This window comes from Balaenoptera musculus, chromosome 6 (genome assembly GCF_009873245.2).
Source record: "Balaenoptera musculus isolate JJ_BM4_2016_0621 chromosome 6, mBalMus1.pri.v3, whole genome shotgun sequence".
NCBI classification, from domain to species: domain Eukaryota; kingdom Metazoa; phylum Chordata; class Mammalia; order Artiodactyla; family Balaenopteridae; genus Balaenoptera; species Balaenoptera musculus.
In genome coordinates this window covers 73497162-73513276 of record NC_045790.1, presented here as the reverse complement: position 1 = coordinate 73513276, position 16115 = coordinate 73497162, and the positions used below count along the sequence as shown (strand labels likewise).

The following is a 16115-nucleotide window of genomic DNA, read 5'->3' as shown; positions in this document are numbered from 1 at the left end:
GTGGTGCATGGGCTTAGTTGCTCCGCAGCATGTGGGATCTTCCCAGACCAGGGCTTGAACCCATGTCGCTGGCATTGGCAAGTGGATTCGTAACCACTGTGCCACCAGGGAAGTCCCTGACACTATCTTTTGATGAGCAGAAGTTTAACATTTTGACGAGTTCTACTTCATAAAGTTTTTCCTTTATGGTTAGTGCTTTTTTATCTATCCAAGGAATCTTTGGCTATCCCATGAAGATATTCTTTCATGTTCCTTCTTCTAGAAGTTTAGAAGTTTTAGCTTTCAAATATATGCCTTTCATCCATTTCAAATTAATTTGTGTATGGTGTGAAGGGACAAGTTCAATTTTTCCTACACTTACCTAGTTATGACACCACCATTTGTTTAAAAGTTTATCTTTTCCCTATTGACCAGTCTTTGCTGAGTATCAGTTTACTTGTATGTCTTCTGGACATTCTGTTCTGTTTTACAAATCTATTTGTCTATGTTATGCCAATAACATACTAACTTAATTATTGAAGATTTATTGTAAACTGTGAGATAGTGTAAATCTTTGCTCTTCTTTCATACACACACACACACACACACGGCTATTCTTGATCCTTAGCATTTCTATATAAGCTTTTAAAGTAATTTTTAAATTTCCATTAAAGTTTGACTGCGATTATGTTGAATATATAAATCAATACGGTGAGAACTGACATTTAAACAATATGGATATTTTAACAATACTGAGATTTTTCAATGCACAACCATGGCATACATTTTCACATATATAGGTCATTTAGTTTTTCTCATGAGTATTTGGTATCTTTCAGTGTAGCAGTCTTGCATAATTTTGTTAAATTTCTTCCTAAGTATGTTTTCTGATGCTATTGCAAATAGTTTTTAAAGTCCTATTTCTCAATTGTTACATATTAACCCTGTATCTTGTTAAAAATGCTAAATTGATTTAATTCTAGGAATGTGTTGAAGACTTCTTAGGGTTTTCTGTGTAGTCAGTCATGTTGAGAAAAAAGGCATTTTTAATTCTTTCTACTCTGTAGCCCTATTAATCCTTCTCTTGGGGACTTCCCTGGCAGTCCAGTGGTTAAGACTCTGCGCTTCCACTGCAAGGGGTGTGGGTTTGATCCCTGGTTGGGGAACTAAGATCCCACATACCACGTGGTGTGGCTGAGAAGATATTAAAAAAAAAAAAAATTCTTCCTTTGGCTGTATTGCTCTGTCAATGACTACCAGCTGAACAGGAATGGTGAATGTGGACATTCTTGCCTTGTTCCTATTTTAGGTGGAAAACTTTCTACTTCATCATTAAGTATGCCTTTTTAGACATTTCTAGTTTTTAATCACAAATAGGTGCTGAATTTTATCAAATGTTTTTCCTGCATCTATTGAGGTGATATAACTTCTTCTCCTTTCTCTATTAATTTGGTGAGTTACCTTAACTGATTTTTGAGTGTTAAACCAACTTTTCACTTTGGGATAATTCTCAGTTGGCCAAGATGAAATATCCTATATCCTTACTGCTGGATTCAGTATACTAATATGTTGTTAAGAATTTTTATGCCTGTGTTCATGAGGGATACTGGTGTGCAATATTCTTTTCTTGAAGTGGCTTTTTCTGTTTTGTTTTTGATTTTAGTTTTTGGTACCAGGGTAATGCTTGCTTTATAAAATGTCTAAGGAAGTGTTCCCCCCTCCTCTATTTTCCAAAGAGTTTAACACTGGTATTATTTCTTATTTAAATATTTAATAGAATTCACCACTGAAATTCAATTCTTTTAATAGATACAGAGCTACTCAGATTTTCTATTTCATCCTATGTCAGTTTTGGTAATTCTTTTTTCCAAAAAATTTTTACACTTCATATAAGCTCTAGAATTTATTATCACAAAATTATTTATAATATTCCCTTACTGTCCTGGTAGTGAACTACTGCAATCTAATTAATTCTGATATTGATAATTTGTTTTCTATCAGTCTTGCTAAGGATTTATCAATTTCATTAGTCCTTCCAATGAAAACAATTTTGGACTTTGGTAATTTTCTCTCCTGCTTATCTGTTTCTCTTTCACTGATTTCTACTGTTGTCTGTATTACTCTCTTCCTTTTATTTATTTTGGGTTTGATCTGCTCTTCTTCTAGTTTCTTGAGGTAGAAGATTTTATCTTTGATTTTTAACTCCAGTATAGTCCTTTATAGCTACAAGTTTTTCAGCACTGCTTTAGTTGCATCCCACAAATTTTGACATTTTATGCTCATTATTTTTCAGTTTAAATAATTTTGATTTCCCTTTTTCTTTTTTAACCCATCAGCTATTTAGAAATTGTATAATGTCCAAGTATTTCAAGCTTTTTTGACATCCAATTGCTATTGATTTCTAACTTAATTCCATGTGGTCAGAAAACTTTAGCCCCTCCCTCCCCCCAATGGTCTATCTTTGTGAATATTCCAGGAGTCCTTTAAAAAAAGTATATTCTGCAATTGTTGAGTGAAGTATTATATTAATGTCAATTAGGTCAAGTTTTTTAACAGTATTCAAATATTCTATATTCTTTCTGATTTTTTAGTCTATATTCTATCAACTAAGAGTGGTGTGCTAACTATCCAACTATGACTTTGTATATGTGTATATCCTCCTTTAGTTCTGTCACTTTTTGCTGCATATATTTTGAAGCTCTGTTATTAGCACATACACATTTAGATTTCTTTTATTTCCTTTGTGAATTGATCCCTTTATTAAAAAAGACAAAAACAAAAACAAAACTTGTACGTGTCTTTTTGAATTATGGTTTTCTCTGGGTATATGCCCAGTAGTGGGATTGCTGGGTCATATGGTAATTCTATTTTTAGTTCTTTGAGGAACCTCCATACTGTTCTCCATAGTGGCTGTATCAATTTACATTCCCACCAACAGTGCAAGAGGGTTCCCTTTTCTCCACACCCTCTCCAGCATTTATTGTTTGTAGATTTTTTTGATGATGCCCATTCTAACTGGTGTGAGGTAATACCTCACTGCAGTTTTGATTTGCATTTCTCTAATAATTAGTGAAGTTGAGCATCTCTTCACGTGCATGCACCCCAAGGTTCATTGTAGCACTATTTACAATAGCCAGGTCATGGAAGCAACCTAAATGTCCATCGACAGATGAATGGATAAAGAAGATGTGGTACATATATACAATGGAATACTACTCAGCCATAAAAAGGAACGGAATTGGGTCATTTATAGAGATGTGGATGGACCTAGAGACTGTCATACAGGGTGAAGTAAGTCAGAAAGAGAAAAACAAATATCGTATATTAACACATATATCGGGAAACTAGAAAAATGGTACAGATGAACTGGTTTGCAAGGCAGAAATAGAGACCCAGATGTAGAGAACAAATGTATGGACACCAAGGGGGGAAGGGGGGGTGGGATGAATTGGGAGACTGGGATTGACATATATACACTAATATGTATAAAATAGATAACTAATGAGAACCTGATAGACCTTCTTGACTCAGAGTTGCTACACACTTTCAATTTGTAAAAAATGCAGTATCTGAAAAGCACAATAAAAAATGAAGCACAATAAGATGAGGTATACCTGTAATTTCTTTAGGAATGGGTATAAAGAAAGTAAACTTTGAGTCACTGGAAATCTGAAAATTATTGTTTTCACATTTAGATGATGGTTTGGCCATATATAGAATCCTAACTTCAAAACAACTTCCCTTAGAAATTTGGCTATATTACTCCATTGTCTTTTATCCTCCATCCATCCCATCCCATCCAGTTTCATTCATGATAAATCTGATTCCAGTCACTTTTTCCCCAAGCCTTAATAGGCAGCCTGGTTTTTCTTCAACTAAAAATATTACTTTTGTTGTTCTGACATTTCATGAACATGTGTTTGCATGGGGAGTCTTCAATCAGCTTGAAACTTCGTAGATTCTTTACAGCCAAGATTTTGTTTCAATATTTACTTAGTTCTGGAGAGTTTTTTTCTATTTTTTCTTTGAAAGATTCTTCTCTTCCATTTCCTCAGTTCATTCTTCTAAAATACTTATTATTCTGGAAATTGGACCTTTTGAACTAAAGCTCTATCACTCTTAACTTTTATATCACTTTCCATCTCTGTGCTTATTTTTCCTCTGTGTCATAGGAGTACATTAACCATACAGTCCAACTCAGTACTTACATGCTAACCCCATGCTTTGGGCATTTGTTTTGTTTCAAAATTTCGGCAATCATATTTTTGGTTTCCAAGAACTCTTTCTTATCTTGGGAAGGCAGAAGGTAGTGAAGGTAGGATTCGGTTCTTATATTCTCAAAATCCTCTGATTATGAATTAGAGTTTGTTTTCTGTTTGTTCCCATTCTCTTCTGTTTCCTTAATTATTTCTGTTTCATTCAGGAAACACTATCTCTTTATCTTGGTTGCTTTCAGGCTTAGGTTCTTGTGATTTTCTTTATATCTGACCATTAATATTTAACAATAAAGGACTAGGTTGGTTACTCTAGCTAGTAAGAATGAGGATTCCGGTAATGCTACAAATGTAGGTTGTTACTTCGCTGGGATTCTCCCTGACTGGAAAAGCTGTGCAATATATTAGTGCTTTGCAAGAGTGGGTCTTGTGAACTAGCAGATTTCAGTTTGAGGTAGGTAGATTTGGGGTTCCCCAAAATGCCAGAATGAAGAGAACTTTATTCTAGTGAAGCAAAATCATCTCAGCAGTTCTAATTAACCCAATTCTCTATATGTGCTGGTGCTGAACTTAGCACCTAGTTAGGATTCTACATAATAAATTAAATCCAACATTGGATGCAGACTTCTTCTGAGTTACAATTCCCTCTGCTCTATTCCATCCACCTCCTAATTATTTGTTGAAATCCATCATTTACTAATGATCATCCTCTCTTGACATCTCTAATATTTTGATAACTCCTAATATTAATATGAAATAGTCCATCTGGAACATATGCTGCACTAGGAATAAGGGAGAAGGAGGGGATGAAGAGAAAAATTGAAAATAAGGACTTAGGGAAGTTGGGATAACAAGAATAAATACATACTAAGGAATTTTGTCACAACAAGACTTGGAATTTTGATTCAAAGAAAAAAAATCAACAGAATGACTAATAACAGACAAATCAGAAATACCTGAATGAGATTAGCTAAAGAGAAAAGATTTATAAATCTTATTTTACCCAAACCTAGAACTAGGAAGAATGAAAGGAAGGATAGAAGGAAAGAAGAAAACAGGAGGGGGACTAATTTAAGGTTAAGCACATACCTCCTGAATGGTGTGAAGCATTAGTAGCACCACTAGTAACACTAGACTGATCTTTTATTACTCCACATGAGGCACTATCACCTTCTTCATACCATATGTTGCCGTATAATGTTTTAAAAATAGTTGTTATATCTTCTTGACTAAGAATGAACTGTTAAAAAATAAGATTTGCTCATTTTAACATTACTATTTCATGCAGTCAAAAATTTTCATACAAGAAAAACAATTTTCATTTCAATCCTCTACAAAACCAACTTTTAACATATTAGATAATTCTACTAACTGAATATTCCACTTTTGAAATGACCATGTGATCTTCAGTACCTTGTGAAATACAGAACGAAATTAAATGTCAGCATCAATGAAGCTATGAATGATGAACGTTTTTTGTTATGAATGTAGCAATTAACCTACTAATTTTAAACCGTTAAAATGAACTTTCATTTTCAAGTATTCATGTAGCACCTTTGTATTTTTTTTGGTTAGTAAGCATCTCAATTCACAAATATAGAATAATCAAAAATAACAAATTTATACAATTGAAAATATTTTACAGTATGTTTTACATGAATTATTTTAGCTGAACCTCACAAAAGTCCTAGACGTAAAGAGTATAATCCTGATTTTATAAGAAGGTGAGGCTTAAATGATTAAGTATCATGCTTAAGTCCACTTAAAGAATGCAACACACTAGCTCAAAACTCCATGTGTTGCAAGTTTAGCCTAAAACCACCAGCATAAGACCTGTCTTGAAAGCTGTGATGGTTAATTTTATGTCAACCTGACTAGGTCATAGTATGTAGAGATTTAGTCAACTATTATTCTAGATGTTTTATATATATATATATATATTATATATATATATATATAATATACACACACACACACACACACACACACACACACACACACACACGGTCCTGCAGACCACCTACAAATGCCCAGCTGCCTTCTGGGGCAGATCCACTAGAATGAAATTGAGTCTTCCCCTATCAAGAGACACCCGAGGAGTTAGCAGCTGTTGCAGTCCACCTTAGGGGACCACATATTTGACTCCCCCTGGACCTCAACTTCAGAGTCAGGGAGAGGTTAAAACTGAGTCTTCAAGAAGTCAGTCTAATGCATGCAGACCAAGAGTATACACACACATACATACATACATACATACACACACACACACACACACACACATATCCTATTGGTTCTATTTCTCTGAAGAACTCTAATACAACAGCAATTCAGTTAAAAAAAAAAAAAAAAGACCTGTGAGTTTTAAATTGATATGTCTAATAACCTCAAGGAGCTGACTTTAATTCCACAAAATTTAACAGTTTTATTTGCATTGGGCTTCCTTTGACTGCATTTCAAAAGTGATAAACTAATCTAGTGTTTTAAGATTAACTCCATGTGTACCTTATTCCTGCTACTTATGTTTTGTTTTTAAATTTTCATTTATTCATGACACTTATTTTGTGATTATTATATAGCAGGTATTGCAAAAATAGTATATTCATATAAATTAATAAAATGAAATTAAATATTACAACTTCTAAACCATAGTCTTTCAATTAGTGCATGTATGTTGAATGCCCCCCAAATAACTGATATTAATCATTACTCTTCACTCTTGCCAACAGCTCAGTGCAGGAAGCTGGAAGAACTGTAAGGATCCAAGGAATACTGGTCTGTGGCTCCTACATGTCAGGACTGGCTGTGTGTGCTACCACCGAACATCTGACAAGTCAAAAATCACAAACTGCAGCACTTAGCCTGGATGCATTAGAGTAACCGATTCTAGCCTCTCTGTGATGCAGAGGATGATGTCCAAGAGGGTTCCAATGTGTGAACCTGGGGGTGAGCCACAACAGCTGCTAACTATTCAGATAGATCACTGCAGAGGAAGACCCAATTTGATCTGTCCTGGAAGGCAGCTGGACATTTGCAGAAGGTCTGCAACATCATCTGAACATTCTGCATGGATTTTCCCTGGAGAAGAGTGAAGGAAAATGGTGTCCCAGCCGCCCCACACAAATCTGCCTAATGACTGGGCCCAGTGGGGAGAAGATTTGCCCAGTATGCTAGGTAGAACTTGCTACTTATGTTTTATAAGTTTCTAACTGTTGTCTTACCAATACAAAGAGACTTCAATTATTTATCTTAAGAAGATATTGCCCATCTATAATTTAAGGAGTCCATATGATCTTATACACAGAGTTTAAAGATCTTGAGTTGAGATCATCATGTTTTAAGTTCTAAATACATTTTTAAGTTAAAAATCTGAAATTTTTAAAATGATTTTCTCTTTTTGAATATAATTTTTATGGGGAGAAATAGAAAGGGAAATGGGGGGGTGAAGGGAGGGAAGAGAATCTGTTAAGTAGGTTTCTTAAAGAAATCTTCCAGAAAGAGTGTGTGTTGCTGTCACTTTAGCAAAACATGTGATACAGTTTTGACTTCCATCCAGTTGAGAGGTAAAAATATGAACTTGTGGATAGTTACACTGGAGATCTGTGACACAATATCAACCAGTAGGGAAGTAAAGTTATGTCTAAATTACTAACCATTTGCCATTTTCATCTTCAACCACTCCATTCTTCTAGGACCTTTGCTACATTACTTCATATATTCCCATAGCTTCAAATACCATCTATAATCTGATGATTTCCAAATCATTATTTCAAGCCTTAGACCTCTCCACTAAGATCTTTATTAAAATATCCAACTGACTACTTACAGCACCATGTCTAATATTTGTTTCCTTCATGAGATTTACCATAATTTATAACTATTTTAATTGTGTGCCTGTGTACTTTTTTACTGTCTATCTCACCTCTGGACCACCACCACCACCAACCCCTGCGTTATACTGGTAAGTTCCATGAAGCCAGAGACAATGTCACAACTTCTTTGCCACCGGATCTCCAATATCTGGCACAGGGTCTAACACTCAGTAGGCACTCAAATATTTGTTGAATAAATGAATGACGAACATTCAATGCATTCTAGGTTGTATGCTATTATTTCATCTGTGACCAAGGTAATTAATATATAACTTCTACACACAAAATGACTTATGTCCCCGAGCAATATTTTTTAACAAACAAAATAGGAATCAATAAGCATCCAAAAGTTACCTCCATGGGCTTCAGTTGAGCATTTACATTAAAACAAGGAACTTCCTGGTACCACTCCCAGGATAAATTTCGCTCAACAATCACCTCAAGATTTAGTGGCAATAGTAGATCCAGTACTTCCTGGTATGCATCATTAATAAATTGAGACCTATAAGAAAAAATAAAATTGTTTTGAATAGTTTCATACAAAATCAGATAGTTAAAAAATTAATCACTTTATATACAAATAATAGAAATCAATACTTTTGTGTGTGTGAAGAGAAAAATAAAATCGAACAGGCTTTCCATGTAAAATGAGAGATGAAAGTCACCCAACTTTCAAAGTCACCCACTAGAAACATACTAGAAACCTGGGTGACTTTCTCTGAGGTGAAGTGTTCCATGTTGAAGAAAAATGAATTTTTTAAATAGGATTTTGCAGTATGTTAAAAAGCGCCAAAAATATACAAGTTGAACCGGTTTGCAGCGCAGAAACTGAGACACAGATGTGGAGAACAAACGTATGGACACCAAGGGGGGAAAGTGGCGGGGAGGGGGGGTGGGGTGGTGTGATGAATTGGGAGATTGGGATTGACATATATACACTAATATGTATAAAATGGATAACTAATAAGAACCTGCTGTATAAAAAAATAAAATTAAAAAATTAAAAAAAATATATACAAGTTGGACAATAAACTCTTAAAATGAGAATTATCTCTACATAATCTATAAACATACATTATACGAGACCTTATTATGAAAACATTTAGGGGCTTCCCTGGTGGCGCAGTGGTTAAGAATCCACCTGCCAATGCAGGGGACATGGGTTCGATCCCTGATCCGGGAAGATCCCACATGCCACGGAGCAACTAAGCCTGTGCTCTATAACTACTGAGCCTGCACTCTAGACCCTGCGAGCCACAACTACTGAGCCTGCGTGCCACAACTACTGAAGCCCGCATGCCTAGAGTCCATGCTCTGCAACAAGAGAAGCCACCGCAATGAGAAGCCCGCGCACCGCAACGAACAGCAGCCCCCACTCGCCGCAACTGAAGGAAGCCCGTGTACAGCAACGAAGACCCAAGGCAGCCCAAAATATATAAATTAATTAATTTTAAAAAAACAATGATAACATTTAAAGTCACTGACTTACACATGTTAGCAGATTACCACATATCCCCTTTACTTCATAAGAAACCAATTTGCACCATATGAAATTCCTATTTCTATGGGTCAAATATACTTGAATATGGACAATTTCATATTAAGTTGAACCATATTTGCCTTTCCAAGTACTTATAAGGGTAGGACTGATGCTCAGGAATGATGAAAAGAGTAGTAGGTTACCAAACCCCTTTCAAGTGACATGTGACCAAAGAAGCCTCCCATTATACCTTCAAATGACAATCTCAAGGTGGTACTCCTCAATAATACATTTATATTTTAATTGGCAGCAAATCCCAAATTCTTCAATAGGGAATGAAGCTATGACTGTAGAATTTACATATCACTTATTCAATTGGAGAGAAATATGGGAGTCACCAGGGATCTCCTAGAATTCCTAGCATCATACCACTGAATGTATTAACTATAGGGTAACATTATACTTAGCATGTATGCATCCTTGCAATCTCCCTTAATGGTACTAAGTTAAGGAATCTAAAAGCTCTAAGCGGATACTACATATACAATTTTAACAGGTGAATATGAAAATATATAGCTATGCCATAAGTCATTAAGTCAACCTTATATTGTTAAAAAGTTATGCTGTTTCCAATTCATCACTGTAATAAATAATACTTGGTTCATTATCTTTGTACATCTCCTTGAGTAAATTTCTTCCTCTGGACTAATTTCAAGAAATATTAACTGCTGTGTCAAAAGATTACTTCCTCTGGAAAAACCTTTCCTTACCAGTACTAGTCTTCCAGGGAATTAAAATTTTTTCCATTAGGAGAATTTTGTAAAGACTGAAATAAATGGAAATCCAAAGGTGCACTGTCTGGTGAATACGGCGGATGAATCAGAACTTCCCAGGCAAGCCGTTAACAGTTTTTGCCTGGTCATCAAAGAAACATGCGGTCTTGTGTTATTCTGATGGAAGATTATGCATTTTCTGTTGACTAATTCTGGACGCTTTCCTTCGAGTGCTGCTTTCAGTTGGTCTAATTGGGAGCAGTGCTTGTTGGAATTAATTGTTTGGTTTTTGGGAAGGAGCTCATAATAGGGGACTCCCTTCCAATCCCACCATGTACACAACATCACCTTCTCTGGGTGAAGACGGGCCTTTGGTGTGGCTGGTGGTGGTTCATTTCGCTTGCCCCATGATCTCTTCCGTTCCACACTGTTGTATAGTATCCACTCTTCATCGCCTGTCACAATTTGTTTTAAAAACAGAACGTTTTCATTACGTTTCAGTAGAGAATCACATGTGGAAATATGGTCAAGAAGGTTTTTTTTGCTTAACTTATGTGGAACCCAAACATCAAAGCGATTCACATAACCAAGCTGGTGCAAATGATTTTCAACGCTCGATATGGATATTCTGAGTATGCTGGCTGTCTCCTGCGTGGTATAACGTTGACTGTTCTCAATTAATGTTTCCATTTGATCGCTATGAACTTCAACTGGTCTACCCGACCACGGAGCATCCTCCAGTGAAAAATCTCCAGCACGAAACTTCACAAACCACTTTTGATCCATTCGATCAGTCACAGCACCTTCTCCATACACTGCACAAATCTTGTTTTGCGTTTCAGCTGCGTTTTTACCTCTCTTGAAATAATAAAGCATAATATGCCAAAAATGTTGTTTTTCTTCCATCTTCAATATTAAAATGGCTACACAAAAATTCACCAACTTTGATAAGTCTTTTTTTAAATTCACGCTGATACGACAGCTGTCACATACAATCCAACGAAACTGTTTCGAATGAAGTTAAAGACAACTAAGTGCTACTAGAGCCATCTTACGGAAAAACCTGGATGAACCTTTTGGCCCATCCAGTACATTTAATAGGTCATTGTCTTGTCTGTAGTTTCAATTAGAATGAAAGATTCATGAGGGTAGGGACTATATTTATGTTATTCTTTGATGTACTGCCAGTACTTGGCTCAGATGATAACAATATGACATGTACTCCTCAATTATTTGCCAAACTAAATACAAGAAATTGGATCAATATATAAATAACAACATATGAGAGTATCCATCTCCCTGCACCCAGAGTGAGAATTACTGATTATTAAGATTTGCCAAATTTATTAGGCAAACAACATTTCACTGTATTAATTTTCATTCCCTTGAATACTAATGAGGTTGAACATTTCTATTAGCTATACACCAGCTATCACTGTTCCTGTAAAGAATCATCTAGTCATGTTATTTACCAATTTTTCAAATTATCTTTTACTTACTGTCTTAAAATATTTAAGGATTTTTATCCTTTATTACAGATGTTACTAATTACCCCATATGCTATGTTTCCCATAATTTTGTTTCGGTAATTAATATTCAGAAACTTATACTTTTATACAGTCAAAGCCAATTGATATTTTTCCCTTATCACTTTTCTTCTTTCTTCAGTGCTTAAATTAGCAAGTTCTTCTCTACCATATGACTGGTACTTATATGTTATTTGTCCATAGTTTTTTTAAGAGCATTATTGAGATAATTCATATAATATACAATTCACTCGCCTTTAGTTTTCTTATGCTTATAAATGGCATTATGCTCTGGGGCCATTTTAAACAGCAAAATCACCAAGGAAAAGCCCCTAAATGCAAAAAACATGGCACACAAAAAGGACACTATTTACAGCATGAGAGTTCAAATAAGAAGGCAGGGCGTCACCTTGTTTAACACCTCAGCTGGGAACAAAGGCCTTGGGAGACCCAAATTTCTTGCAGCTCTATGCATGTCCACACATGACTGTAAAAGTGCCATGAATATTGATGTTGTGGTTACAAATAAGTTTTAGCAAGCAGAAATATTCACAAATATGGAATCCGTGAATAATGGGGATTGACTGTAATATATATGAATAATGGTGATGCACACACACGTACACACACAGTCAGCTGCTGAGTTTTCTACTGTTTCACTAACTTAATTATTTTAGTTTTGTAATATATTTTAGTAGTATTTAATGAAATTTAATATATTTTAGTAGTACCTCTAATGTTATGATTCTCCCATGCCCAATCTCAATTAAAAAAAAAAATCTTTCCTACATCTTGCCCCCAATTTATATTTCCAGAAAAACTTTACAATAATTTTGAAAGGCTTTAAAAAGAACTGCTGTTGTGATTTTTTATTAACAGTGCATTCAATGTATAAATTAATTTATAAGAAACTGACACCTTTATAATATTAGATGTAGGAAAATAGTCTCTGAAAAATTATTCAAGATTTCTTTCTGGTCCTTGGTTAATTAAGTTTTACAACTTTCCTTATAGAAAGAAGTATTATAAACATCTTTTTAAAATTTTATATTGCAATTAACATCTTTGCGATAAAATTATTTCAGGGAAAATTGGTTTACTCTATAAATGAGTAATTATGTTTCTAGGAATTCATCTGAAGGAAATGAATTATCCTAAAGAAATGAGTAGAAAATCATATAAGTATTGAGAAACAAAGATATCAATCATCATTATACTGCTATTTAAAACAACAATAAAAAAGAACTTAAATTTTTAACAGGCAGATGGATTTTTTAAAAACTAGGTATTAAAATATTTAGAAAAAATTATGCACTCAAAATAATATGGAAAAATGTTTATAGCACATTTTTAAGGGAAAAGAGGAAATTACAACCCAAAATACACAACAGAATTCTTATTTCACTTAAATACATGTGCAGATGTAATAAAATAGAAAAAAATTCCAAATTATTAACAGTAGTTATCTTTGGGTGGTCATATCGTCAGTAATCTTTTACATTCATCCCCAATACCATTTTATGTATTTCTTCAATAAAAAATTAATTCTTTTTTGGACAGAAAAGAATATATATTGTTATTTAATGCTCTAGAAACATTTAGTGAACTCTTTTTAAAAACAATCTATTTGTAATACAGACTCACACCTAATTCATATCCATATCATTTTTTTTGTTTTTTTAATTTTAAAAAATTGAAGTATAGTTGAATTACAATGTTCTGTTAATTTCTGCTGTACAGCAAAGTGATTCAGTTATACATATATATACATTCTTTTTTTATATATATTCTTTTACATTATGGTTTATCACAGGATATTGAATATAGTTTTCTCTGCATTACAGTAGGACCTTGCTTATCCATTCTACTGATACATATAAAAGCTTACATCTGCTAACCCCAACCTCCCGCCCCATCCCTCCCCACCCCCCTCCCACCTTGGCAACCACAAGTCTGCTCTCTATGTCCGTGATTCTGTTTCTGTTTCATAGATAGGTTCATTTGTATCATATTTTAGATTCCACATGTAACTAACATAATTTGGTATTTGTCTTTCTCTTTCTGACTTACTTCACTTAGTATGATAATCTCGAGTTGCATCCATGTTGCTGCAAATGGCATTCTTTCATTCTTTTTTATGGCTGAGTAGTATTCCATTGTATATATATACCATAGCTTCTTTATCCATTCATCTGTCAATGGACACTTAGGTTGTTTCCATGTCTTGGCTATTGTGAATAGTGCTGCTATGAACATAGGGATGCATGTATCTTTTTGAATTATAGTTTTGTCCAGATATATGCCCAGGAGTGGGACTGCTGGATCATCTGGTAGTTCTGTTTTTCATTTTCTGAGGAACCTCCACACTGTTTTCCACAGTGGTTGCACCAACTTACATTCCTGACAGTGTAGGAGGGTACCCTTTTCTCCACACTCTCTCCAGCATTTGTTACTTATAGACTTTTGAATGATGGCCATTCTGACTGCTGTGAGGTGGTACCTCACTGTAGTTTTGATTTGCATTTATCTAATCATTAGTGATGTTGGGGCTTCCCTGGTGGCGCAGTGGTTAAGAATCCGCCTGCCAATGCAGGGACATGGGTTCAAGCCCTGGTCCGGGAAGATCCCACATGCCGCAGAGCAACTAAGCCCGTGCACTACAACTACTGAGTCTGCACTCTAGAGCCCACGAGCCACAACTACCGAGCCCACGTGCCACAACTACTGAAGCCCGCATGCCTAGAGCCTGTGCTCCGTAACAAGAGAAGCCACCGCAATGAGAAGCCCACGCAATGCAACGAAGCGTAGCCCCCCACTCGCCACAACTAGAGAAAGCTCGTGTGCAGCAAAGACCCAACACAGCCAAAAGTAAATAAATAAAATTAATTTATTAAAAAAGGAATAATAATTAGCGATGTTGAGCCTCTTTTCACGTGCCTGTTGGCGATCTGTATTTCTTCATTGGAGAAGTCTATTTAGGTCTTCTGCCCATTTTTGGATTGGGTTTTTTGTTGTTGTTGAGTTGTATGAGCTGTTTGTATATTTTGGAAAATAAGCCCTTGTCAGTCGCATCATTTGCAAATATCTTCTCCCATTCTGTAGGTTGTCTTTTCATTTTGATTATGGTTTCCTTTGCTGTGCAAAAGCTTGTAAGTTTGATTAGGGTTCCATTTGTTTTTGTTTTTATTTCTATTGCCTTGGGAGACGGACCTAAGAAAACATTGGTATGATTTATGTCAGAGAATGTTTTGCCTATGTTCTCTTCTAGGAGTTTTATGGTGTCATGTCTTATGTTTAAGTCTTTAAGCTATTTTGAGTTTATTTTTGTGTATGGTGAGAAGGTGTGTTCTAACTTCACTGATTTACATGCAGCTGTCCAGCTTTCCTAGCACTACTTGCCAGAGAGACTGTCTTTTTCCCATTGTATATTCTTGCCTCCTTTGTCAAAGATTAATTGACCGTAGATGTGTGGGTTTATTTCTGGGCTCTCTATTCTATTCCATTGATCCATACGTCTGTTTCTGTGCCAGTACCATGCTGTTTTGATTACTGTAGCTTTGCAGTATTGTCTGAAGTCTGGGTGGGTTATGCCTCCTGTTGTGTTCTTTTTCTTCAGGAAGGCTTTGGCCATTCTGGGTCTTTTATGGTTCCATATGAATTTTAGGATTGTGTGTTCTAATTCTGTGAAAAATGTCATGGGCAATTTGATAAGGATCACATTAAATCTGTAGATTCCTTCGGGTAGTACGGTCATTTTAACAATCCAAGAGCATGGGGTATCTTTCCATTTCTTCAAATGATCTTCAATTACCTTTATTAATATTTTATAGTTCTCAGCATATAAGTCTTTCATCTCCTTGGTCAGGTTTATTCTTAAGTATTTTATTTTGGGGGCTGCAATTTTAAAAGGGATTTTTTTTTTACATTCCCTTTCTGATATTTCATTGTTGTTGTAAAGAAATGCAACTGACTTCTGTATGTTAATCTTGTATCCTGCTACCTTGCTGAATTCGTTTATCAGTTCTAGTAGTTTCTGTGTGGAAGCCTTTAGGTTTTTCTATATATAGTGTCATATCATCTGCATATAATAACAATTTTACCTCTTCCCTTCCGATCTGGATACCTTTTATTTCTTTTTCTTGTCTGATTGCTGTGGCTAGGACTTCCAATACTATGTTGAATAGAAGATGTGTCTAGATCATTTCTTGAAGTCAAATAAGATGTGATTAAATATAGACGCATAAATGTTCTATTTTTAGTAAATTCAGACTTTT

General features: G+C 35.1%; 1 protein-coding gene across 3 annotated transcripts in view; it reads right to left on the bottom strand.

Annotated features, from left to right (window-relative positions):
• Positions 1–16115, bottom strand: part of VPS13A (vacuolar protein sorting 13 homolog A) — a 259530-nt gene that overhangs the window by 97761 nt on the left and 145654 nt on the right. For all 3 annotated transcript variants that reach the window (XM_036854831.1, XM_036854832.1, XM_036854830.1), the window contains exons 34-35: positions 8417–8564; positions 5283–5433 (exon numbers count right to left, since the gene is read on the bottom strand). In XM_036854831.1, the coding sequence (XP_036710726.1) occupies positions 5283–5433; positions 8417–8564 (299 nt within the window). The remainder of the gene's footprint in view (positions 1–5282; positions 5434–8416; positions 8565–16115) is intronic.